At 46.4% G+C, this 27,973-nt stretch overlaps 1 protein-coding gene and 1 long non-coding RNA gene across 2 annotated transcripts; one reads left to right on the plus strand and one right to left on the minus strand.

Moving 5' to 3' along the window:
* Positions 1-261: 261 nt before the first annotated feature.
* Positions 262-13,989, minus strand: DSTN (destrin, actin depolymerizing factor). Its single transcript, XM_039532078.1, has 4 exons — positions 13,766-13,989; positions 2,385-2,692; positions 2,011-2,087; positions 262-550 (listed from the first exon to the last, which is right to left on the minus strand). The coding sequence occupies exons 1-4, from the start codon at positions 13,766-13,768 to the stop codon at positions 441-443; spliced, it is 498 nt and encodes a 165-aa protein (XP_039388012.1). The 5' UTR covers positions 13,769-13,989; the 3' UTR covers positions 262-440.
* Positions 13,990-14,017: 28 nt separating this feature from the next.
* On the plus strand, positions 14,018-27,172 carry LOC120401852. The gene is made up of 4 exons (XR_005596784.1): positions 14,018-14,118; positions 16,359-16,508; positions 21,735-21,800; positions 24,757-27,172. It is a non-coding gene; the product is annotated as an uncharacterized LOC120401852 (long non-coding RNA).
* Positions 27,173-27,973: the final 801 nt, after the last annotated feature.

Raw genomic sequence — 27,973 nt, forward strand, 5'->3', positions numbered from 1 at the left:
AGTACACCGATGGGTTAAGATGACAGACAGCATTCCTTTTAGCATATGACATTTAATAAAGTTGTATTAATCTTGTCCGAAGACACTAGCCAGGAAGAAAAAAAAAAAAAAGAGCCGTGTGACTCGGCTGATAGCTACAGAGAAAATTTAAGATTGTGATGTTTGCTACAATTTAGATCAACTCCCCCCCTTCACTACGCAGTACTGAAGCCAGAGTTCAATATAAAACTTGTTTGTGATAAGACTGCTCAGGCAAGAGAAATCCTTAGACTTGATTTATTTAGGATCATTTGTACATAACTACGTCTGCAACGTCTACTTTATTCTACAAGACAGACAGCTTCCCTACCATTAGTGAAACCCTGGTTTAGAATGGTCGCTTTACATAATTGATATATTAAAACATGGAATGCTTGTAGAGTTGTGGCACTGTATGGCATCTACACAGGACAGCCTTCAAAGGCTACGATTAGGGAGCCTCCTAGCTTATCGGCAATGTAAGCTCGGTTAAGGTCCTCTGGCCCATTTGCTTGACATTCGTGCTTTATGCCTAGAAGAAAGGCAAAAAATTCAGTGATTCACAAGTTCTCCCATATGCTAGTAATTCTCATTAGAAACTTGTATATGTAGTCAAGAGCGTTTGGACTACCTGCTCAACAATTCACAGGAATTTAAGCACATGGCAGTCCCATCTAGAATTTTAAGAACCCAAGGGATTTAGGTGCTCAAGTGCCATTGAATTTCTGTGGGAGTTCAGTGTCAGTGCTTGCACATCACTAAGTACGAGGCATTTGGACACAAACTGCATGTGTATGTTTTGGTCTTACCAGCTACAGATTTTGCTGGAGTGAAGCTGGGAGTTTCAGCATTACAAAAACCCCACTGAAGTGGCATGGGACCCTGGATGCGTGCAGTTGAAAAGCCATGGACTAGTTGGCAGGGAAGCCATGCTCACAGAGAGGGATTAGGGACTGGGGGAAATCTCAAAAGCAAGCTTTTAATAAATGGCTAAAAAGCCAATTCAAAATAGAAAGACCAAATTCAGTGAAGTAGTGAAGAGAAGATTAAGTCACCTCTCTGTACTAGCAAGGCCTTGCTAATTTGGGGAGGAGATGACAAATACACTGGAAATGGCAATATCTGCTCCTTCCTATGGAGGGCGGCTTTAACTCCTTCATGCACTACAGTCAGGACCACTCCCTGACCAATGCCAATTCGTTTTTTGGACTGTGAATCCCAACTGGTTGTTCAGCACTGCTGCATTCTTGTCCCGTTCTGCCACTGCAGACTGTGTAAGCCTGGAGCAAGTTTAGGCTTATGTGCCAATACATGTTCACTCCAAACTATTTTTGCGAGTTTACATATCAGTGGAAAAATTTAGGAAGCGTGAAGGTGAAGATTAAGGGGTCATAATACAACCAAACAAACATACATCGGGGTATGCAGTCCTGTTCCACTAGTGATTACAGTTGCTGACTATGCCTTAGTAACCCAGGATAGCATCTTGGTTGCTTACTTGGCTACCTTACACCTTTAAAGAGCAATATCATAAGGTTTGCTATAGAATGTTCAGTATCTCACCGAATGCAGGATTGAAATACCGAGTCACATGGACAGCTGCCAAGATGATCCAATTTAGCAGTAAAAATTTATCCCCCCCATTCCCAAGTTATGCCATTGAACATTAAGAAGAACAGTGTTCGTACTTATTCCCCTCCACCCCCCGCAAAACACACACACACACTTTGAAATATCTGCTCTAACATGGCATGCTGGTCTTGCCTCACTCTTCAAAATGCAGTTCTACTGCACGTGCCATTCGAACACTTTTGCTATGCTGTGTTTTAATCGTGTTTCAAGAAGTTTCACTTGCTAAGTCGTCATCTTTGACTGGCATTTCTAAACAAACACTCGTCAATTAGCAACTGTTAAGTCCTGTGTGTCAGCAGTTCTACAGTGCAAGACAGATTTAACTGGGCCAAGTCAAGAAGCGTTGCCTGTATTACATACCTTGAAATTTCTTTTTGATTGCATCCTTCGAGCTGGCATAGATCATCTTACTCTTGAGAGGCGCTTGGTCGGGTGCCCTAGTTGGATATACCAAGAGGAAAGTAATTAAGACAATGATGTTCAATATCCAACATGTATCAGAATCTTAAGACCTACAGACTCAGGTGACTGAAGCAGTAGCCCTAAAAGTTTAGGAACATTTGACACCCACATCAATATATTGCATGCAGTTTGACCAGATGAGTGTGTCTCCACATTTCAGTGTCTTACACATTAATGCAGACCCTGTGTACATGCCAGGCATGGCAGATAGGTATGTACATTGGGGAAGCCAAGAGACCACATCCCACATATAAGCCAGGTTTCCAGCTTACCACAGGACAAACATCAACTCTTCTTTTTTTGATTCCTTTGTTTCAAAGCTTGCATCGTACAAGGCATAACGGCAATCCTTTTCAGGGAGCATCTGCACAAACTGCTTGAAAGGATCAGAAACCGTTACGCCAATATCTCCCACCAGGATTTCTTTGCCTTCTTCCACAATAATGCACTTTTTGTCATCACTGAGACAGAAGATAACTGCCTTCTTCCTTTTCTTGATTTCCTCTGGCGTGGAGCACTTCCGAACTTTCATGTCATAAAAGATACGGCATACTTCATCAGCCACTTGTACTCCTGATGCCTATGACAGAAAATGCTTTAAGTCAATTTCAGTCCTGGACTATGCACTTAATATAACTCCTGCATAACCTCACCATAATGCATTCGGCTGATGAGACTAGAAGACAAGCAATACTTCCTAGAGTATCAAAGGCTTGAGTGGCAGATACAGAAAGCCTGAAGTAGTTAACACCAGAAGTTTATATAGGAAAGACAGGGTATAAACTAAGTCTCCCATTCTGGCTATAGTTAACTTTTAAAATCAGTTCTTAATGCACATAAACTGCATTTTTGAAAAGTGACTGATGGAGAAGGAAGATCCTGCTTGCACTGAAGGCTTTATACTGAGGGACAGGAACTTGTAGCTCCAGAGGTCTGTTTAACGGACAATCTTGAAGTGAATGCTTATATCTGATCATTTGGAAACACCAAAAGTAGCATTTACGAGGCAGTCATTTTGAGACAGCATTCTTTAGCTATTTGACAAGTCTCAACTTGCCACTATTTTGACTAGCCATTTTAGTCTACAGGAAAATAAAGCAGCGCTATCAAATTCTACCTGTATAGTCACACGTATGTGTGGTTCAGGTTTAGAAGTGGTGTACTGGAGCAAAACGTGTTTATGAAAAATGCTGGGTTTTAGGCTCAAGATCTGACTAGAGTGAGTGACAAGTCTGCACTGAAGTTACTCAAAGAAAATGTCATGTTTTTATTAAAGGGTTAGACTATCTCTGGAAACTGGTTGATAAGTTTCCTAGTTCTTTGGTTTGCTGCTGACTTAGTTAAATTAAAATAATCCAACAGGGAATTTTGACTACATAATAGAATCCTCTTATATGGCCCATCTATGCCACAAACTCAGCCTCCCACATATAGACACCAAGATTTAAGGTAAAAGACATTAATAGAATAAAAGCCTGCTGCTCCTTCAGAACTGAAGGATGGCTGGGGTTATACCTACTGTTATACATATATTCTGTGCAGTAGATGCATATGTGGCCCTGACAGCTCTAAGTTTGTCCATCAGGGCACACTTCTCATCTGAGGTATTCCCACAGAGATATCATTTAGGCTAGAGCAGTAGAAGATGACTGCTAGACATGCTTCAGTCTAATCTAATCTGTTCAAAATGATACATGCTTCAATGTAATGAGCCTGCCATATTTGAGTGTTAAAACTCTTCATCCTTGCAATTATTTGAGAGACTACATGTTCACACATCTGAGTTCAGCACATGCGAACGCCCTTTGATTATTAAAGTGCCCTTGGTAGGCTGCAATATTACACCACATTAGTAACTGACTTAGGTGCTCACAAACAATCAAGTGCAGCTAGCTTACAAAGCAGTTGATTAACGTTTAGGACTGAGGTTAAAGAAAAGTTTCTTTTGCATGCATCTGACAGCTCTGTTTATCTAGAGTATTGTCACTTGTCTGTAGGGGTCTTTCATAGCAAGAGGAGAGAAAAATATTGTTAAGAGACATAATAGTTCAATTGTAGCACCATGGAAGTCATTAAGAGACTCCAGGCGCAGTGTTTAAAGTCACTGGTACCAGTTTAGATGGATTTCAGTTTGGTACCCATTTAAGGTAGTTACTCTAATGTGACTAACATGGTACCTTCTTACTCACATCTGTGTATTTTAAGTCTTGTTTAATGAGGTATTCTTGCAAAGAAATAGAGCCATGTCGTCTGTGGCTTTGCACTAAGTTGTGGCACAGTTCTAAACGGTTAGAATGCACCTGTGCAAGCCTACTGATGAAGCAGAGTTGCATGGTTGTCACGCAGAGCATGATTTGAAGACCTCAGAGGTGATAAAGCCTGCAGAATCTTTATTAGTGCACTGAAGTATGAAAAAAGCTTGCTTTTCAGATGCCAGGTTGAATCTGCAAGGCTAGCAGTAAGAGACATTACACGATAGGAAAATGGAGAGGGAATGAAGCCCTGCTTTTCAGTGAGACGAACAGCCTTTAAGGATTTAACTTAACCCCCCTTGTCATTTCCCCCCACCCCGCGCAAGAAAATGAATTGACTCAAGCCACTCAGCTACTGAACTGTAGTCTCACTGAATACATGTTAATTATCTTGTTCAGACATCTGCCATGCTGGTAGATACCACCTGAAATCTGGCTCATTCCCTGTAGCTAGGATTTCTTCATGTGAAATCTGAAGTGCCATCCTGAGAGCAGCATTTAGAGATAAACCACCTAGAAGTGGGCAACAGAATCTGTTGCAGGATAGTCTACCATGTAAACATTACATTTCCAGTTGAAGTTGCAAGATGCTACAATGTTCAGAACTTGTGGCCTATGAAATTTGAACTAACTAGACAGTACTCGTCATTCCCTACATTCCATATGGAAATGGCGAAAGCCATATGGCTTCTCTTATGAGCCCTCAACCTTGGCTCCAGCTCCCACACTGACCTGCTTTCTTAAACCCAGACCGGCTAGTGATCTTACTGTGGATAAAAACACAACCGTAGGCCTTGGCTACACTTGCAAATTTGCAGCGCTGCAGCAGGGTGTGAAAACACACCCTCTCCAGCACTGCAAAGTGCCAGTGTGGTCAAAGCCCTAGCGCGGCTCCCAGCGCTGTACGTTATTCCCCACAGGGAGGTGGAGTACGGACAGCGCTGGGAGAGCTCTCTCCCAGCGCTGGCGCTTTGACTACACTTAGCGCTTCAAAGCGCTGCCACGGCAGCGCTTTGAAGTGCAAGTGTAGCCAAAGCCTTAGAAGACCAGAGAAAAGCTACAGTAGAGCTGTGAGTCTCAACAATACAGCCAAGAGACGATTTTTGTTTATTGTGTAGAGCCAGTAATTCATAGAGGCAGGAAACTACTTGTTTCCTTACAAAGAAATCCAACATGTCTGGCAAGTTATTTAAGATTCAAAAAGGGTTAGGAGGGTTAAATTTGGGAACTCAAGTTGATTGTTTAACAACTGCTGTTGAATGGCTCTCTCCCAGAGGATGTAAACTTTGCACAGCCAACAGGGCTGGGTAAGTGTAAGTGTTCTTTATAGAAGACAGCCAGTTTTAGTTGCAGTAGGAAGCAACAGTTCTATGAAAGCACATGCAGATTACTGCAATGGGGATTACTACTTCCTTGGCCCCAATCAGACCTCTGCACATCTTTTAGTTACTTGAAACATCTTGTAGCTAAGTGAGTTTTCCCAGTCTCCTGGACAATGGATTTTTTGGAGGAGAAAAAATTTCCCTAGCATTTGGAACACTGATCTTCCATAGCTGCTCACTACTGGTGTTCAGGTCAGCGGAGTGCATATTGCACATATCACTATTTATGCTGTCTTGACTTGGCAAATGAAATGGAGCAACACTACCGTTAACACTGCAGGACTAGCACAGATCTAGTGAAAAAAACTAACTCTATTCTACTCTACCTTGGGCATCAAAATTGTTAGCCAAGATCTAGACTTATTTAAAATGTGAAGCTGCTGGTACTTGTGTGAGGCAAGGCCAGGTCACCACTGGAATATATTCTGATTTAGCATATAGACAGACAAATTTTGACTCTGATTCCCAGAACAAAGAACAGATGCATGAATCCACCCTGATCTGCTTCCACAGGTGCCTACTGCAAGAGCCCTCAAGCCTGTTAAGGCATTTGAAACCCCCTCCCCACCTTACTAGCAACCCTACTAGGAGGAAGAAAGGAAAGAAACCATCTCATTACAAGGGTGGAAGAACCTAGGAGAGAGGGGGCCAGGTGGTAAAAATGCAAGAAATAGGAGACACAGGAAGAGTACAGAGTTCTTTAAAAAGGATAAAGTTCTACATTAGTTAGGAACAGATTCACAATACTAATTTCCATTCAACAGGGATGTAATAATGGAAAGCATGGAGGGAAGCATGTCTCATGGGCTGCTATTAAATAGTGCAATAGTTCCCAAACTGCAGGTTGGGAGTGGGGTGTCATGAGATGAGAGAAAAATGCAGGAAAGCGTCAGAGCAAACAGCTCTCACAGCAGTAAGGCAGCGCCAGCTGCTACTGGATCAACAAAGCACTCACCGCAGCAGCTGGCCAGCTAGGCAGCATTGACTGCTACCAGAGCAACAGAAGCACTCACAGCAGCATGCCTTCTATGGCCAGGAGCCGGTCACACGAGTGGAGGTGGAGGATGCAGGAGCAACATGCTGAAATTGGAAAGGGGTGGGGGAGAGGAAGAGAAGAGGAAGAATACCTCCCTTCCAGCACACAGGGTAGAGGACCAAATAAAGGGATCTGACAAGCTGGATGCGACCTTCAAGCCACCAGCTGTCCATCCCTTTTTTGGTCTGGTGCTCCTGAGCCCTGCCAGAGACAGGGGCCCTATACAAGTGCACCATGTACACACTGGTTAATCCAGGCTTGGCTGCCCATGCATAGTTTTCAAAGTATACTCTTAAAATTGAGTGTTCATTTGTGCAAAGCCAACCTGAATACTGAGTTCCAGAGGTGAGCCCAAAGGGAGCTGTGGCATGAATGTTTGTGAATTCTTGCAACAACAGCCTGTAAACCTGTCTAGACTACTGCAGGCACTGAGGTCTGCTAATATACAAGAGATGCATTAGATGCCAAGTAAGAATGCATGACAGTGACACAGCCCATTTCTCATCTCTTTTCTAAGTGTGTAGCACTTTTCCTACACCTTGCATGCTGATGCTCTGATGTCTTGTGCTAGAGGAACGCCTTACTTAACTACCACTATGTAGTAAAAGCAAGAGACCTTTCCTTTTAAAGAGTCTCCCTCCAGTCCCCCCCCCCAACCCCATCTTGATGGATGCAGATAAAGGTTGTACACGACAGCCATGTCAACTTACCACATTTTGCTTTCTTTGCTTTCTTTGCTTTTATGTTCAACAAGTGCCCGAAAACCTTGCACAAAATCTAAACTAGAGTTATTCCTTTAGTACAGTTTTGAAGTTAGGTTTTGGTGGCAACTTGCAGCGCCTCTCTATGTATTTTTAGAAGGATATTAGAATTTGGGAAGAAAGTTTGCATTTGCAAAGCAAGTTCAAGATAGGATACACATACCAGACATCTGGCAGTTTGAATTTATAGCTCATAATTCTGCATTCCATTGTGTCCAAAGTTGTATTGAAGCTAGTGCTTCCCAACAAAACCCTGGGCTATGAACCTTAGGATTTTCCTTTAGTATTTGATTATGCCAAAAATAAAAAAAGCTTAAATTAATCTTTCCCCCTTCTCAACTGCAGAGGAGCCAAAAAGCCTTTAAGCTACTTGGGAGTTTTGCACAAAGATGATTTGGGGAGGGAAGGGAAGAGAAGGGAGGGGCAAGGGAGAAGAGATGAGGAGACGACCAGCATGGATAACATGTAGGTTCTCTTCCCCCAACGCCAGCAGTATAGAACCAAAAGCCATAATACCAGTGTTAAACCAGTTGAACTGGTTTACCAGTTGTTCTTGAGACCTGGGTCTTAATGTAGCTCCCAAATAAAGCAAAATCTTACATCAACTGCATGCATGTGTTCTAAGCAATGTGAACTACCCATATACACCTGAGTGAAAACATTTGCTTATTGGAAAAAAGATTCAGTTCTTAAGTTCAGTTGTACACAGCTTGAAAGCTACATTCCTCAAGCATGCCTAGCCAAATATAGAAGGCATGAGTAGAGACTCTAAAACTTTGTACTTCTTCAGTCTAATAAAAGGATTGCTAGACAGAATGCACTTAATTCCCTAATTCCAAGCAACAGTATGTTCTGATTGAACTTGACATCCTCTCCTGCTGCACAAAACTGGGGACCCATCTATACTGATAACGCAACTGCATTTTTGTAGCTGTGTGGCATTTATATCAGACCCAGTAACCGTTGATTTGTCACAGTACCTCTTTCTGAGAGCTGGTCAAATTTTCCTTAGTCAGTTACCATGTGGCGGAAGTGAACATTCCTTTTAGGAAGAACTGGACAGCTATGCTAGATTTACTTATTTCCCACATGCTGCTGTGCAACACCCCTAGGATGTCCTTTGCACTGAAAGCTGGAAGGCAGAAGCAATGGACAAACAAGCTGATGGTAGTCTTCCCCAAATCAGCTGATCATAGCCTCCTTGTATCAAGCCAGGCCCTTGACAGGTTAGAACATGATTAAATAGTGACAAAAGTCTGTACACAGTATCGTAAGTAACTGGTTATAAACTCTTATAAGTTGTGGTATAGACAGGACCTCAGGCAGCAGTACTTCAGACAACTGTTCTACACAGTGCAGGAAGTCTAAATTTCGGCAAAAGGGTACTTAAGATATGATTGTTTGCATATCACATTTAAGATAACTGCCGTTTACTGCTAGTGAGAGAGACCATTTACAAATCATAAAGCAGCAAAAAGTACAAAGTTTTTCCGTATATCATATCCTAGCCTGGCTGGCATGATTTGCCTATCGAATAAGTCACTCTGTATTAACCTAGTTTCTTTCCAAACCAGAGTCAAGACTCCATTCAGCCTTGTCTACTAATAAGAGATCTTACTAGCTAGACAAAGGCAGAGGAAGATTAGGAAATAGCTGGAATAGAAACCCTTCCTTGTGAATTCCTGGCATTACTCCATCACTCCTAGCTGAAGTGATGGTTCAGTTCATCAGTTGGATCATCAGGTTAGTCCCTGAAGGTGGTCAGAGATTGTATGGCATATCTCCAGTACCCACTGCTGTGGAGTAATCCCAGCCCATGCCAGAGAAAAATGAGAATTGTGGCACCCAAAAATGGGCTGTAGAGAAGAATGCTGTTGGAGGGTTGGTACATGAGTGTCAATGCTGCTCTCTGAAAGAGGATGCAGGGTGCTGGTAGTAGAATGATTTAGGGCTCTTTTACAGAAGTTAGGCTTCACGATACGGTAGTCAGCAGGCCTCTATTGATCATGAGGAGGAAGTTCTGTCTGAATTGTCCCTGGTATCTAAAAAGATTGTCTTGGTAGCAGATTTATAGATACCCAGGGATTTTGGTGTGACCCTAGAAACCTTTAAGGCATGTAACAACTCATCTGAAGGGCCTTTAAACAACTCATATGGTCCTTTAAACGTCTCCCCCTTTCAGTTATTTGAATTTCTCTGAATCCCCAAGGATTGTAACCAGGATGCCCTTTTCATGGTGATAGCTGCAGAGAGAAACAAGACTGCTGTATCAGAGACATCCAGGGCTACTTGGAGCAAAGTTCTGGTTATCAGTTGCCTCTCAAGTAAGCCCCAGCTTCCTGTGGGAGCTTGTCAATGAATGGTGATACTCTGGAGTGTATGGGAGGACATGCAGAGTGCCATGTCTAGTCCCAAAACACAGCTGGTCAAAAGCTTCCTATCACACGTGATGTCAGTGCATCACAAGGTAGCCCACAAAGTTTAAGGTAATCTTGGCAGAATTATGTTTATTTAAAAAAATTAAATTAACAATGGGTTTTATTACAGTTGTGGGAAATCATTGGGCTCAGAATCAATCATGGCAGATGTTGAGATCAGGGTGTCCAGACAGCAAGTGTGAAAAATCAGGACCGGGGTGCAGGGTAAGAGGAGCCTATAACAAAAAGGCCCCAAAATTGGGTCTGTCTCTATAAAATCGGGACATCTGGTCACCCTGGTTGAGATTCAGAAAGTAGGCTTTATAGCTGTTAACACAAAATCACATCACATCTTATAAAAAAAAATATTCCTAAATCAAGCCAAGTTTGAGAAGCATTTCTCACTTTGCCTATATGTAGATCTCAATCAATGGAAGCATTTTTGCCCATTTCTATGTATGGCAAAATTAATGTTTACCAACATTTACTAATAAAAGTCTAATCTTTCCAAGCCTAGTTATAGGGATTATAGGCTTTAAGATATATTAGCCAATGCCTTTGCAAAAAAAATACACCAAGGTACTCTGAAGGCTGTTTCAAGAGTGAGAAAGTTTCTAGAGGTCATTAGTCAAACACATATAATGTTTATGAGCAGAGAACATGGATCTTATTGGGTGCAGTAATCCACACAGGACAACCCAGTGCTCTACAAGATGAGCACTACAGTCTTAAAGCATGTTTGTCTTTTGTTGGAGGATTCTTTAAATTGGACCTTGTTCCAACATGGAGGCCACCATCATGAAAACTAGTTTCTCATGAAAGATTTTGGGACCTTATAACAACTCTCAATCATACATTGCTATGTTAGAAGCAAACATTAAGCTTGTACACAGACAATAAGTTTCAAGATCTTCATCAAATACAATAATTCTAAACTGGATTTTCCATGCTGTAGTACAGGTATAGACTTGATTGAACAAGCCAGTTTCAGCATTTTCCACAAAGAACAAGAGCCAACAGATTTGCACTTTTTAAGTTCTCCTTTAAGGAAACCTCAATGTTTAACATCAAGTTTAGTCCAAATGATAACTACACATTCTTAAAATGGACTGAAAAGTTTAATTCATTAGTTTCTAAAAGCAACTCTGTCGGAGTTTTAGTTCCTTCCAACAGTACTCCCATTAGCAAGATCCTATCTTGTAGGGGCTGTTCTAGACAAAGATTTCCTCTAACCTGTTTTTACACAAGGCAGTGAAGGGACACTCCACCAACAGGCTGTGCACAAAGGAGTATCAGAGGGGTAGCCGTGTTTGCTGCTTTTACAGATCCAGACTAAGAGTCCTGTGGCACCTTATAGACTAACAGACGTATTGGAGCATGAGCTTTCATGGGTGAATACCCACTTCGTCGGATGCATGTATTTGCTCCAATACGTCCGTTAGTCTATAAGGTGCCACAGGACTCTTTGCTGCTAAAGTAGTTAAGTATTTTATTAGTTATATAGATGGAAGTGTTTGGAAAACTACGTAATATGCTTTGTAGCCCTGTTTTAAATGAGTAAATTAGGAACAGACTCAAATTAGCTAACATTTGTAAATACTAACCTAGACAATTCAAATATTGTTCCAGGACAAGCATTTGTGGTTTATCCTAGGCTTAGCCTAAGGTAGCATTTATCAGAGTAGCTAACAAGGTAATTGTAAACCTCATTAGTTTGTGGCCTGGTAGCACCTCAAGCTCTACTGCAGACAAAGCCATAAAGGTGAACAGCAAAGCTAACAGAAACTGAACTAAGCCCAAATGCCAACTCCCTTCTGTCCCGCTCACAGAAAACCCTTTGTGATTTATGAAAGTTACTTCTGTAACCGATTAAGGACAGGGAGAGAAGCAGCACATTTCTATATTTACTTCAATTTTTATTTTTCAGCACTTCACTGTAAAGCTGCACTACACAGACCAAAGTATGGCAATACAATCTTTGCCTAGTAGGTATATCAGTTAACAGCTTTGAAGTTTCAATGGTGTGGCAGCATTAAAGAGGTTATGCTTGAGAGTTTACTGTAGTAAAGTTGATTTACCTCTCATCCTTCTATTGGCTATTAAAAGTTGATTTCAGACAACAAAACTGATTAATTAGAATCAAAGAGGCTTGATCACCCCACCCAGTATACTGGAACACACAAGAATACAGTAGTAATTAATAGAGAGAAGTGTTAGTAGTCAGCTAGAGATAGGAGAAAACATTCTCTGGTGAGTCATAGTTCTGGTTTTGAGACAGTCATTTCTATGACAACACAACATGCATACAGCTTTCTAACTTCACTATAATATCAAATGAGAACAGAAACAGCTTTGAGGAAGAATGCTCTTTAAATAGGTTTAATAAGTTACAGACTAGAGACTGCCTGGTTAAACACAGGCAAGCATTCTTTTGGATGACCTCTGAAGAAGTCCTTTTGTAGCTAGATGCTAGTTTTCTTTAAAAAAAAGTTTCATAGTGAACTGTAAATTGAACAACCTATATTCAACTGAAGCGGCAAATCAATGCCTCAGTACAAGGTATCATCCCAACATGTAATGTCTCCAACTAGCCTTTTCAGTATGAGTCTACCAGCGTTAGGCAAGTCACAGCCTAAAAACTTTTTAAAGGCTAATTCCTTGTTAAATTCTGCATAGCTAATTACATGGGGAGCAAAGGTTTTTTTTTTACCTGACAAGTAGGGCATTATATGGGCAAGGGGGAATTATCAGATTTTTGCCTACAGAATTAAGAATTTCAAAATTAAGTTGTATAAGCTTAACATTGGGCAATGAACGTTACTCTCCCGGGGAAACCAAATCCTGAAGTCAAGTTTTCACATGTACAGGAGTAGATGGCTGAACGCAAATAAGCCACTGGATTCCTCCCAAGTCAGCCACTGTCCGAGGGGGACTGGAGAAGTCCCAGCTGTCAACGCGCAAGCGAGCCGTGCCAAGGCCTTACCCGCCAGATGTCAGCCCGGGGCACAGATACCGACCCAGGGATCCCGTGGCACAAGCGAGCCTGCCCCGGGAGGGAGGGAAGGCAGGCAGCCAGCGCGGCCCGCCAGCAACATCCCCCCTCCGCCCCGGGAGCGGCTCCGGCCGCGCCCCCACGTGCTGCCGGGCAGGTCCCGTCCGCACAGGGGAGCCAGCGCGCTGGCCCGGGAGAGGCGCGCGGGGGAGGGGGGGCAGTGACACCCCCGGCTCCCTCTTCCCCCAGCACCCCCGCCCCGCCTCTTCCAGGCCGCCGCCCTCTCTGCCCCCCCACCCCGCGCGCACCCAGCCGCAACCAACGGGCGGGGGGGAGCGGGGACTTGGCGCCGGGCTGAGCCAGGCCGCCGCTGCGCCTCACCCCCGGGGGCGCCCGCCACCCCGCCTCTCACGGCCGGGCGGGAACGGCAGGGCCCATCCGCAGCGCCTCGGCGGGGACACGCCCTACGATGAGGGGAGGATGGAAGCCTGAGGAGCCACGCGGAGCGGCAAGGAGATGACGCTGCGCCACCCCCCCCCCTCCCGGCCGCGATGGACGCGCCGGCGCCAGCGCGTATAAAGGGGGAGGAGGGAGGTACCATAGGCTGAGGAGGGGGTCGCCAGGCCAGGGAGCGGAAGGCTCCATCGCCCCGGGCTCCGTGGCGGGCGGTACCATCGGCGAGCGGGGGGGGGGGGGGGTTGGAAGAAGCGATGGAAGGGGCCGGGATACGGCGGACGGTGCCGTCGCTCAGGGGGCCGGTGGGTAGCCAGTGCACAGCCCGGGTTCCCCGGCGGGCGCTGCCCGGATTCTCACCATGGTCTCGGCGGGGCTGGCGGGGCTCGGAGTCCGGGGAGCGGCTGCCTCACTCAGTGCTGCTGCTGCTGGGCGAGGCGCGGGAACAGGAAGGAGCGAGAGAGAGGCGCGAGCCGGGCGGAAGCGCTGCCGACGTCACGCCGCCGTGCCTGGAGGAAACGGTTGCTATGGGGGAGCCCTACTGGCTGCGCTCGAACGCTGCCTGCTCTGATTTCCACCACCCCGGGGGGCGGGGCCCTTATATAGGGAGGAGGGGCCGGCGGGCTGCCAATCAGAGAGGGCGCTGCCAGGTGGGCTCACGTGCCCGCCTGCCAATGGCAGGGCCGCGGGGGGGGGCGGCTACGTGCCCGCAGGTGAGGCAGAAGCGGCAGGGACTGAGGAGGGAGAGGCGATGGGGGAGGAGGCAGGATGCGGGGGGAGGGTGCCCAGATGTCCCGATTTTATAGGGACAGTCCCGATATTTGGGTCTTTTTCTTATATAGGCTCCTATTACCCCCCACCCCCATCTTGACTTTTCACACTTGCTGTCTAGTCACCCTAGGTGGGGGGATGCAGGGGGGAAGCAGGCAGGGGAGGGGAGGCAGGGTGAGAGTGGGGAAGCAGGGGTGCGAGGGGAGGAGGCAGGGTGGAAGCAGGCAGGGGAGGGAGGCAGGGTGAGAGCAGGGGGGAGGCAGGGTGAGAGCAGGGGAGGGGAGGCAGGGTGAGAGCAGGGTGGAAGCAGGGGAGGGGAGGCAGGGTGAGAGCAGGCAGGGGAGGGGGGTGAGAGGGGAAGCAGGCAGGGGTGGGAGGGGGAGGAGGAGAGGGGAGGCAGAGGAAGCAGGCAGGGGTGGGAGCAGGCATGGAGTGAGGCGAGCAGGGAGGGGGAGGAGAGAGGTGGGGGAAGCGGAGGAGGAGGAGGAGGATCAGCGAAAAGATGAGGGAAGGAGCCCTCATTTTTACCTACTTTGGTGCGATTATAGCAAACCACCCCCCTATTGGTTCAATCCACCAGATTCGCTGTGTGCTATAGGGAAACCCTGTGTATTTCTTCCCAGAGGTGACTTGGCAGCTGCCGAAGAAGCAGTAGCTCCACTGTGTATGAGTCAGGCTCCGTCTGAGTCATTTTTGTTTCATGTTTCCAAAACAACACAGGGTTTGTTTTTGAGACAGGAGAAGTGAGAGATGGCAGAAAGGTGTTTCTGAGAAAAGGCTTAAAGAAACTGTGTTTCCCTTTTTACTGTAGTGTGCTCCTGGTAAGGTTGTGTCTGAAACGTCAATCTCACGGAAACTGATTTCCCTGGAGTTTCTGTGCAAGGAAGAAAGAAGGTTTTCTGTAACCCGAGCACAAGCTTAGTTTAAAAATAATTTAAAAAATTGTAAAAATACTGTAGTATTATACTGATAATGGATCAAAAGACTACGGCTTATATTTCTGGCCCAGTTCCAGAGGCTCCTCTCAATCCAGGAGCACCACCAAAAGGAAAATTGTTCCCTTAGAGTCCCAGTCCTGTGCGATCATACACATGGGTGGACCCCTGTGCCTGCAGAATCCCGTAATTACTCACAAGCATAATGTTAAGCATCTGCTTAAATGTTTGCAGGATCAGGGTCTAAAATAATCTATCATGCGAAGTCACAGTTCTTTGCCACAGGTAGTGTAAGAAAAGTCCTACTGCTAAGGCTTGGTCTACACTTAATGTATTACTGTCATAGCTACATGTCATTTAGAGGGTCTGATTCATTTACCAACATAGATATGCTGGTAAAAGCTCCAGGGTAGATGCAGTATACCAGTGTAAGGCCTTGCCTACACTAGAGAGGATTTGCCAGTACAGTTACACAGTACAGCTATATTGGCAAACCCTCCCTGAGTGAATGTAGCTTTTACTAGTTTATACCAGTTCCCCAAATGAAATAAATTATACTAGCAAAGGGGCTTTTTTTGCCAGAATAACTGCAACTATGTTAGGGCCTTAGCTAGCATATTGGTTGGGGTGTGATTTTTTTTTCATTCAAACTCCTAACTGATGTAGTTATGCCAGCAAAATGAAATGTAAACCAGGCCTAAGATCATTTTAGTGCTTTTGAAAATTATGCCCATTGAAGTCAGTAGGAGTTAATGACTTCGATGGATGCTGGATCGGACTGAGAAAATCACTATGCCCATTATGTTAACGGGGAAGGGGCGCACAGAGATATTAAGACACCATTTGGGGCTGGGGCTGAAGTGAGGTAGCTGGGGTGGGGAAGGAGAAAAAGTGATTGTTTCAAACTGTCTTCCCCTCCCCATCAAATACCAGATATCAGTTTGTGGCTCTTTCAGACCTTTGATCTCACTCTCTACTGTAAAAGCCAGACGGGCTGGTTCCATAATCTGTACTTACCTCTTATAAAAGAAAATGAGTTGAAGCTGGCTTCTGGGCAACAAAGTGCTGCAGAAGGGGCAACGGAGCTTCTGGGAGTATTGCATTTGGGAAGAAGGGGCCCATGTAACCCAGGGAACCTGAAAAAAAGAAAAGGGGGGAGGGTTTGAAAAAAACAACCTATCTAGTTAAAACAGTAGAGAGAAGGTATGCGTAACCCTTCCTTATTACTGTCTCTTATCTTTTCATAGGAACTGTTTTTCACACTGGAAGGACATGCTAGGAGAAGCCCATAAACTGTTTTGTCAAGGTTTTGTTAAAAATGAAATGCAAAGTAGCAATACACCACTCTAGTATGTGCATCCTAATAGGCGATGGATATGCTTTTCAGGTGGCTAAAGGTATGAGATATACCACCAGTTATCAAACTTTAGCAACCCAAGGACCCCTATTTTGATTTAAAATTTTTCACAGACCCCCCCCAGGTCCTCTGCTCAGCTCCAGGCCCCACCCCCACTCCACCCCTTCCCCCAAGGCCCTACACCTACGCCACCTCTTTCTGTCCCCATTCCACCCCTGCCCCTCCTCTTTCCACCCCGTCTCCCGAGCATGCCCCATCCCCATGTCTCCCCCTTCCTCCCAGTGCGTCCTGCACACTGCGGAACAGCTGTTCCCCGGTGTGCAGGAGGTGGAAGGGGGAAGAGTTGAGGGAGGGAGGGGGAGGAGTTGATCAGAGGGGCCCTTGAACCCCCTAGAGCAGTGGTCCCCAATGCGGTGCCCGCAGGCATCTATGTGTGCCTGCGTACTGTCTGGCGGATGAGCATCTGCCGAAATGCGCCGAGAAGCAGATTTTCGGCAGTGACGCCTCTGGATGACGCTGCTTGTTGGCGGCATTTCGGCGGATGCTCGTCCGCTGGCCGCGGTCCTCGGTGGCTTGTCGTCCAGCGCCCGCCAGACGAAAAAGCTTGGGGCCCACTGCCCTAGATCAACTTTTTTGATTGCGCACCCCTATCAGTAAAAAAATTTTGAGCAGGGCCGGCTCTACCATTTTTGCCGCCCCAAGCAAAAAAAAAAAAAGCCCGAACTGCTGAAGCGACCCCCCCCCCCCCAAAAACACTCAGACTTCCGACCTAACTGTCAAGGCAAAAAAATAAAATAAAAAAAGCCGCCCGAACTGCCGAAGCGGCGCTGCTCCGGCGGTGCACCCGGAAGGATCCTCTTGTGCACCCCACTGTGGAGACCACTGCCCTAGAGTGACCCCAGTTTGAGAAACACTGTGCTATACCCATGTTGCAATATACCAATAGTCCAGCAGTGCATACTCTGTCCTGGGTTACTGCTGTACTGATGCACACACTAGGGGAAATCCCACGTTGCGCCTCTAAAAGGAGCAGCACAGAATTCCTAATCCTTGTGGTGCATGGGGCAGGGGGAGGTTGTGAGGGAAGACGGTCTTCCCTTGGGCTGCTCCAGGGCCCCTGGTGTAACTGAAGACTAGTCTGCACAGGGAATTTGACCAGCATAGCTATAGCAGAATAACTATTGTATAATAGTGAATTTATTATTGTTTGTATTACAATAGTGCCTACAAGCCCTAGTCATGGACCATTACCCAGTTGTGCTACGTGCTGTATAATCAGAACAAAAAGACGGTTCCCTCCTCAAAGAGCTTATTGGGTATAATTCCCCTGTGTGGACACTCAGTTCCAGAATAAAAGTATCTGGAATAATTACTCCACTTCCAAAGCACACCCCCATCCCCATTTCCCCTACAAAAGGGCTTGCAAAAGGGTCTTCAAAAGGCAGTCGAATGGCTGTCTTCCACAGCGCTTGTAGTGGGAGAATCCTCCCCCAGCTAGAAATGAGGCTTTGGGTGCACCTTTACACCATCCCAGCCCTTTTAGGTGGTGTAAAGGGGTCAGAGTGCAGGTGAGGATGTCACTCCCTATCATAGCTTATTGCTATTGTATGCATCTGCTCATAGTTTACTGCTACACTAATGCACATCCTGCCATGGCTTATTTTAAGAAATTAAGAAAAAACTCTGACTTCAGTGGGTCAGGATTTCCTTTTGGGATTTATGTGCAATACAAGGGTGCTGGTTGGTCTAGGATTGTGAAACAAAAGAACAAAGAATAAATAATGGCTCGCTTTAGCATCCCTAAAATGGCATATTGGACCAGATTTTCTATATTTCTCTCCTAATTATCTCCAGCATTCCACCCAGCATTATTAAAGAGTCCAATGCATTAGTACTGATGGAGGATACATATAGATAGAAAATGAATCTGAAGTGTTTACAATAAACCATTTTGAGATACGTGTCTCAAAAAGTAAAAACCCACAAATTTTCAAAGTCTCATAACTCAGAAACAGCACGTCTAATTAACCTGAAACTTCACCTCCCCCAAATTTTGTCCTCACCATCATGGAAGATACGTCCATCAATGGCTATTTGCCAAGATGGTCAGGGAGGCAACCCCATGCTCTGGGTGTCCCTATGCCTCTGACTGCCAGAAGCTGGGACTGGATGACAGGGGATGGATCATTCAGTAATTGCCCTGATCTGTTCATTCTGAAGCATATCGCAGTGACCACTGTCAGTAGACAGGATACTGCACTAGATGGACCATTGGTTTGACCCAATGTGGCCATTCTTACATTCTGATCTGAGAAAGAGCTCTAGACGTTTCAGACAGAAAGGTGCTTTCTTCAGGAAGTTAAAAGGCTTTTGTGTCAAAATGCAGCTTATAACATCAATGGACTCACTACTTTGACTCCATTCTATGATACTTTGGCTTTAATTCCAGCTGTTGGGACTTTCTGATCAGGCATAGCCTGCTCCAAAGCCCAGTGAACATAAGAACAGCCATACTGGGTCAGACCAAAGGTCCATCTAGCCCAGTATCCTGTCTACCGACAGTTGCCAATGCCAGGTGCCCCAGAGGGAGTGAACCTAATAGGTAATGGTCAAGTGACCTCTCTCCTGGCATCCATCTCCACCCTCTGACAAACAGACACTAGGGACACCATTCCTAATGGAATTAACCTCCATGAATTCATCTAGTTCTCTTTTAAACCCTGTTATAGTCCTAGCCTTCACAACCTCCTCAGGCAAGGAGTTCCACAGGTTGACTGTGCGCTGTGTGAAGAACTTCCTTTTATTTGTTTTAAACCTGCTGCCCATTAATTTCATTTGGTGGCCCCTAGTTCTTATATTATGGGAACAAGCAAATAACTTTTCCTTATTCGCTTTCTTCACACCACTCATGATTTTATATACCTCTATCATATCCCCCTTAGTCTCCTCTTTTCAGAAGGACTCCCATTGACTTCAGTGTCTCTGGAGGGTTCCACCCCTTTCCCTGTCTTCTTGCAGTTCAGGTGGGGAGGCTTGCTTACTGTATATACCTTAGCTAGTATAACTCTCTCCCTTCCATCCTCCAAGGCACTGACTCATTTCCTCCCTTTAAACCTTCCTTTTATAGACTCTCACTATAAAGTATTTCACAGTGTTCTGGGCTGCATGTTCCACGCCTTACCCAAACTCCTACATGCCAATACATTGCCTTGCTTTTGTGCCATGGAAATCCTGTCTGTTTGTTTTTTAAAATACTTTCAGATTCGCAGGTGCATTCCAAACATGGACTGTGCTCCTATGCAAATTGCTAATGTGCTCTTGTGACTGCTGCTTATTAGGCTAATCACTGATGCCTTGTGCTCCCCTTTGCTAAATCCTCCTGTTGTCATATTTTTACATCCTGATACACCTCTACCCCGATATAACGCTGTCCTCGGGAGCCAAAAAATCTTACCGCATTATAGGTGAAACCACGTTATATCGAACTTGCTTTGACCCGCTGGCGCGCACAGCCCCCGCCCCGCCGAGCACTGCTTTACTGCGTTATATCCGAATTCGTGTTATATCTGGTCGCGTTATATCGGGGTAGAGGTGTACTAAAATTCATTGCAGTGCGGTGACCACACAGAATCCCATTCACTTCAAAGGCCTCTACATGAGGTCAGCACATATCCACACATACAGTGAATTGCAGGATCAGAACCTTTCACTAAGTTCTTTGGGGCAGGGGCTGTCTTTTCATTACATGTATATATGGTACCTAGCACAATGGGGCCCTGATCTCTGACTGGCACCTATTATAATATTATAACAATGTTGTGTGCTTGAATACAGGAGTTCGTTTTGTTCCGACTCCAGGGATATTGGTTCATCCATTTGCTTGGCATGTAAAAAGTCTCAGTGAAGATTATTTTTGACATGTACGCAAATGGCTGTAAAAGCTTACAAAGACCGAAGAGCCAGTGGCTAGTATGAGGCTAAAGGAGAGTGATAAAACCTCCACTGATAGAGGTCATAGCATCTCCCAAATCAAAACTTACAAAGAGACCAACATCTAAATGGAAAGTAACTGAAAGTTCAGTTTCAAAAACTGCTGATATTGGAGCTAAGTTATCTCATTTCCTTTTTGCCTAGTGGATAGAGCACTGGGCTGGAACTCAGGAGACCTGGTTTCTATTCCCTGCTCTGCCACTGACCTGCTGGGTGACCTTAAGAATGCCCTTAATCTGTGCCTCAGTTTTCCCCATCTGTAAAATGGAGCTAATGAAACTGACCTTTTAAAAAGCACTCTGCGATCTACTGGTAAAAAGAGCTATGTATTATTGTTTAGAAATACACCATTCTTTACAGTAAGGAAAAGCCTGTCCTGAATTGCCAGAGATCAGTGCCAGAACCGAGTATACTTTGAAACTGTTCTTGGCTTCGATACTGGCTGCAGGTTGAAGTTTTGTCACTTTAAGTATAGGTTGCACAACCGCTGCTAAGACCTACTGGGCCAGAATCTGATTTCAGTTACACTGGTGTAAATCCAAAGTAACTCCATGGACTTCAGTGGAGTCAGTCTTTGGATTTACACTGGTGCAACTGAGGTCAGACTTTGGCCCAGAGTTTGGCTTGTAGTGGGCCTTGAATACACAGAAACATTTTTAGTGGCTAGAAGGATAAAAAAGGAAATGGAATTAGAGGAAGGCTCACACTGGATAGCATCCTGTATGTCTGATCACTGTCTTGCATCTCTTGCTTCTCTTCTGTATGGTTCATTACATTTTGGATACATCACCTAGGTGATATGTTCTGGCGGTTTTGCATAAGAAGTCAGAGTGAAATGCAGAGAGCCAGCTCCAGGCCTCTGCACAATTTAAGTCCCACCTCAAACCTCAAAATAGGGATAAGTATGACTTATGTCCGTGCTGCGCGGCGCTGCGTGGGCTCCTTTGCACAGGAGTGAGTTGCATCCGACATTCTCTTTACTCCATGAAAAGCGAAAGTAGTGCTTCATGTGCTGAAGCTCCGGACTTGCATTTAACTACCCATTACCGTAGTATCGGAGTGCTTCACAGTCTTTAATGTCTGCATCCTCACCACATCCCCGGGAGGTCAGGCAGTGCTGTTATCCCTATTATACAGATGGGAAACTGAGGGCCAAGGGACGACCTGACTAGCCCAAGGTCTCCCAGGGAGTCTATGGCAGAGAAGGGCATTAGATGCAAGTCTCTCACTTCACATGGTAGCATCCTACCCACTGGGCCCTCTTTCCTCTCAGCAGGTTAGAAACATTAAGAATGTTCTATTGCTTCGTCACGGCTCGAGGATCACTTTGAACACAACACAGGTACGAGAATGTCTAGAACATAGAGCAGAATGGCTCATGCTCTTTTTGCTCCAAATGTGGAGGTGGATTATTCTTGAGGACCGTTGCTAGTTGAGGCTAGTGAAAAGAAGAAGAAAGCTCCAGATGTAACCTTTTGCCTTGTTGAAAACTAGATACCTGACTCCCACTGAGTTCCAATGGGATTTGGGTGCCTTCCTCAGGCTCTTTTGAAAATTCCAGCCTAGATCCTCAACTTCAAAAAATACACATCTAGGTCACTCCACCACCCCTGCCCCCTACAAAGCTCCTAACCCCAAAGGATACCCCCTTCCCACCTTGCCATTCCCCACCAGTCCCTGTGGGCTTCTCATCTCTAAGCAGGTGGTTGATTTATTTCCCTTTTCTATATCCTCAGCCCACCCAGCTCTTTCAAAACCCACAGGACTGGAAATGTTCTGTACCTCTTAGATGCTAAGCCAGGGTTATGGACCAAGGCAGAGGGGATAGTTGTTTTGACTATTGATGAGACTGAAACTAGCTTAAAAAGATTGTGTCAGTAAAAACAAATCTAGGGGCAGAATAGCTAATAACTTTGCAAAGGCCATTGCACCCTTGCCTTCTCTTACATTCTCTGCCACTCCTTCAAACTGAAATATTCGGTGTGTGCAGTAGGAACAGCAAACTTCTAGCTAATGACTCCTGAGACCAGAGCACCATCTTGTGACGTAACATGGGGGTATTTCATGCTTTTGCAATTCTGAAATCAGTTGTGTTCACAGTTCCTGAGGGCTGATTCTCTCCTGTACCAAGATCCACTCAGTACAAGGAAGTAGGTATCAGTACAGAGCTGGTTACAACTCCTTGTCTCCATGGAGTGATTTGCACTCGGTCTAGTATGAGTTAGAGCAGCCTAGGGGCTATTCCGACTTACACCAGCTAGGTATGGTGTCTAAAGGGCCATATGTCAGCAGAGATTTGGTGCCCTCTGCCCCATTTTCCAGCCCTTCCTCTCTGACATGCTCACCAGGCAGGGGTGAGGAGGGGTGCTGTACAAAGGAGCTAGCTACATTGCTTTACACCAAGTGAGAGCTTACCACACGGCGGGGAGGGTGGGGAATTCGCTGCTGGCCAGTTCCAAAGCGATTCCAGCTCCTTTGCACTGCCTGAGTGTTGCGAAGGAGCTGACTCAAAGGGGAGACTGGCCTAAGGTTCTTGGAGATGATGGGGAGGAGGTGGTCCATAGGGAAATGATTGCCCACAGCAGAATTCATTTAATTTATTCTATAGCTAGGTTCACTTTTGAAGCTGTCCTTTGACCCTCTGTGAAATACTGTTCTGGGTCATTGTGCAGCAGCCAGGGATTTCTCCAGACTCATGAGATGAAGGGAAAGCAAAATACCCAAGGAGAAGTTTCATGTTTTATTCTGTTTACTGGAGGTAAAACACTGGGGCAACAGCAACGTCATATGGGAATTGCAGCTGCTTACCCTGGGAGTGACTGTGGGCTGCGACTTTCACAGGAGTGTAAAGGGATTTGGGCATCTAACTCTCTCTGACTTCTTTGAAAGTCCTACCCTTGGTCCATGGTATTTTGTATCTCCAGCTTCCATCATGAGGAGCCACAAGAGGCCAGGCTTGGTATAAAAGCGCTGGTATTATTTTTAATGATCACTCATGTTGTTATGGGCATGTCTAGGGATCAATCCAGAACAGGGCCCTGTTGTGTCAGGCACTGTTCAGATGCACAGTGGGTGCCAGTCCCTGCCCCAAAGAGCTACAGTCGAGACAGACAAGACAGACGCAGGGTTGGATAAAGAGCTCTAACAGCTAGCATGACCAATGCGATCGCTGCAGATGGCATGCTAGTATCACCATTTTTCTGTTGGGGGAGGGGGGTCAGAGTTACTTAGCCAGGGACTGGGGACACTAGCTGGAGGGCAGGAAGGGCAGGGCATGAAGGGAGATGCAGTGAGGCTGAGGTGAAGAGACGGTGAGACAAGGGCAGAGGGATTGAGTCAACAGCCAATAAGTGCCAAGTGTGAACACTCTGACGGCAGCGGCAGCATCGGTGTTCTGCACTCCCTGCTGCCCCAGTCACAGACAGGGTCTTTCCCCTGAGCCATATGGCTGGAGGAGAGTGGCTGCTGCAGGGCCCCCTCGTGCCCCCACAGGGGGCCTCTCCTGGTAGCTTGGGGGAAAGGACTTTGCTTGTGGACTCGTCAGGATACACCTTGTAATGTTTCTGCTTTCCCTGGTTCCTCAAGCTCCCTTCTGGTCTGATCCTAACGGGCACTTAGGCTGGACTGATCTGCCATCCAGAAAGGAAAGGCTAGTGCCAAAAATCCACAGCCAGGACAGAGAAGAAATGAGGATGTGCTCTCTGGGGCAGATCCTCTGCTGGCATCCATTGTTAAGAGAATCTACGCCAGTGGGGGTGGGGGGATCTTCCCCTTCAGTTCCAAATTCTACAGGCTCTGGGTGCACTGTTGTCTCAATATCCCACTTCCATTTAATCCCCAGAACAGCTTCCTTTAAAATATCCCCATTGCTTTTGCCGTTCATGTGCTAGCATTTGAGCTCTGGAAAGTGTGGCTTGCCTGGTTTTTAAGCCTAACTACCTTTGTGAAAAAGGGTTTTTTTTTGGGTCTAGCCTCTAGTTAAGGCCAGTAATCAAGGGCCTGATTTTCAGAGCCAACAGAGGCTGGGCTGATCTCTGAAAATCAGACCTTGTGCATTTAGAGGTGTTGCTTTGGCCATTAGAGAGCTCTCATATCATTCACTAGTCACGATACAATAGAAATATTGGTGAAAATGAAAACAATTAGTAAAAAAATTACATCTAAGGACACTAAAGTTTCCAGTGCAATCCTGAGTTCACAGTAGGATCTAGACCAGTGGTTCTCAAACTAGGGCCGCTGCTTGTTCAGAGAAAGCCCCTGGTGGGCCAGGCTGGTTTGTTTACCTGACGCGTCTGCAGGTTTGGCCGATCGTGGCGCCCACTGGCATCCCTACTTCCTCCTGCACAAGGGACTATCGGGAGACATAGGAGCCAGCTACACTGGGTCTGCATTGACTGGGGACTTCTCCATGTTGGGGGAATCCCAAGCAGGGGACTTGAAGGTGGCATCTCCTCCCTTTGCACTGTGTCAGCAGAACAGGGCAGAGAATCTGACCCAAAGTATTAGTTGTGGCCTCTGTGAGCGGCATTGGCCCCCTCAATACTATTCTGCCTCCACGGTGCCAGGCAGTTCAGCAAAGTTACCCGACTTTATCAGCAAAGTCACGGGGACATTCTACCCAGTGAGAAGCACTCAGCTGTAACTGGCGGGAAGAGGGGGCAATGCAGACTAGCCGAGCTGTTCGCCATCTGGAGGGATTCTGCTGCACAGCTGCTCAGGGACTGTAGGGTGGGGGAAAGGAGCTAGTTCTTCACATTGTGCATCGCCCCACAGAAGACTCTGAATAGGTTCTGTGCTGCAGCTGGTCTGACTCAACCGGAGACTTTTCTGCCACTGGCCATCTCCCTTCTTGGTTCACCTGTTGCAGATTATCATGTAACATCATGATCAACTACAGGGATCTGTGAGAGCAAAACCAGTAGAGGTGGCTTGGGGGTGGTCACTCTATTGCTAGTGGAGGAGACAAATCCATTCTAAACTGCCCCAAGCCACCGCCAGAGTGATTGTCACGCAGCCATGAAATGCTGAGCCGATCCAGCACCAGGAGCTACCTAGCGTTAGCTCAACTAAAGCGTTTAGGAAGTAGAGAGGTGTGCAGCCTTCACCCCAGCCCTGTCTCAGGACTCACACACATGATGGATGTACCGAGTCCAACCTAGCTTTGGACTAGGAGACCTCCTGCACTGGAGGCAAAGAGCACAACTCTATCACCTCTCAAATCCACCCCTGCCAGTGCCTCCTGCTGAACGACATACCATGGGTGGGAACTACAGTCCAACTGGGTCATTGAACCATATTACATGTGCCAGTTCCAGGGCCTCCTCCTTTGTCAAGTCACACACAGCAGTGACTCTACTAGCCAGCAGCTGAGCATCAACCAGCATTAGTCCAGGCTAGAGATGGGAGCTTAGCACAATCATCATCATCATACCTAACTCTTCTATAGCGCTTTTCATCACTAGATCTCAGCGTTTATCCTTACAACACCCCACAGGGCCAGAGAGCATCCAGGGACAGGCAGTCTGCATGAGGCGCTGGTTGCATCTCTGGAGTTTGGGGCTTATTTCAGAACTTCCAGTCTAAGCAGGATCACCCAGACTTGGCAAAAGTCACTGCTTGCATTCCTTCCATGCAGCATACAGCCAGCAAACTCCAAAACAAACCAGCTAACAGGCTCGCTCTCCCGTCTGCCCAGAGCTCCTTGCCCTCGCTGCTGGGTAGCATACCTCCATCTCCCCCATGCCAAGAGCTATACAAGGGCAATTTTTCACATCAGTGCTATATTTCACCTTGTGGCATATATTGAGCCTGATTCTCATTTACACGCAGGCCCCTGGGCACCACTCTGGCAGCACAGAAGGGCTTGAAATTTGCATAAATTACATTTGTGTCCAATCTAAGGCACCTTTACATTGCCAGAGCAGCGTGAAAGGGTCTTGGTGTAAACAAGAATCGGGCCCTTTAGGTTTGGTTTCTTTAATAAAAATACAAGGAAATGATGAAGCATTTCCCTGCTTTTTGGTTTCTCCATCAGCTTGTCATCCAGCAAAATATTCATCTGTGAGGCCTCTTACCAAAACACAATGGGGTAAATTGCAGGTTTGCCCAGAGGACAGCACACAGACTAGGAGCCAGTCAGAGTCACCATGCGCCAAGGGTAGGGAGGTGGGGGGAGTACTCTGTGCCAATCTTATACCTGGCACAGATGACATCCCTGGTGTGCCAGAGCAGCTGCTGGCATGCTGCGGGGCCAGCCCCCTCCTTGCTGATGACCAGTATATTCGGGGCTCATATATATGTATCATTCACACCACCCAATACCAATATATGGCCTAAATTGGCCCAGGCCTTTTTATAAGTATCCCATAACACCTGGCATTAGCTGAAGTAAGTTTTGGCTTAAGCAGATAGGAAAACTGTCAGGAGCAGAACATATGGGCATTTTACCATAGCAACAGGTAGGGAGTTACTCTCACAGACCAGCACGGGAACGTCTCAAAGGAAAAAGGGAAGACATACGAGTGTTCTACCCTAGGAGGTGCCTTCACGCCCTCTTGGTCCATGGAATGCGTGTGTTCAGAGCAAAGAGATAAGGGGGACGTACACCCTGGCACCAGAAAAACAAGGTAATAAGCTGATTGGTCAAATCTAGTTTCAGATGATGCAACCAGTATCTATTACTTGTAAACAGGTTGGGCATAAGAAGATGGCTGGGAGGGGGCTAACGTTGGGAGCACATCTGCGTAAGGTGTATTTAACAACGCTGCACAAGCCGGCTTCCCGGTAACTGTTATGGTATTGGCCCTGTCTTCATGTATTGTACTGTTACTGACTTTTAGCAATAAACCGGACTGATGTTGGTTATTTGGACTCTTGAATATATTTCATACCAAAGCAAGGCCAAGCAATTGACCCTACAATTTATCAACATTACCTACCTTTGCCCCCATGTGTTGCAGGTGGCCTTGGGGGGGGGGGTTGCTTTTCCTCCCACGCCACTACGCACAGTTCGGGTAGCAAGCTCAGCAGAGTTAGGGCCACCTTGCGCCTCCCTAAGCCCCTGCACAGGCAGGTGTAATGACGTGCGCCTCAGTGCGCCCCCTTGTGTCAAGGGGCAATGCTGCCAAGCTTCTGCACCAGTCCCAGGCGGCTCAGCTCTGGGGAGACAGGCAGGAGTCCCTCAGGTGGTGGGAAGCAGAGACCGCCCGGAGCCGGAGGTGCACTTGGGTCCGGCATGGGGACAGAGAGGAGCCGGCAGGTGGGGCTGGGGGGCGGAGAGGAGCCCTCAGCCAGCCTGCAGGCAGGCCGAGAGGCGCAAGTGGTGGGCAGTGGGAGTCTCGGGGTCTCGGGGTGCAGTGCAAGGGGAGCAGGCCGGGTCCCCTTCTGTGCATGGTCCTGACTCCATGGAGCTACTGGAGCCATTGTAAACTGGCTGGTCACAGTGGGCAAAGAGAGAGACGAGTGGCTACTAGAACTTGTTGGAATTTTTGAACTGCTGGGTGGAGTCCCAGCAGC

The sequence above is a fragment of the Mauremys reevesii genome, linkage group 3 (genome assembly GCF_016161935.1).
Source record: "Mauremys reevesii isolate NIE-2019 linkage group 3, ASM1616193v1, whole genome shotgun sequence".
Lineage (NCBI taxonomy): Eukaryota > Metazoa > Chordata > Testudines > Geoemydidae > Mauremys > Mauremys reevesii.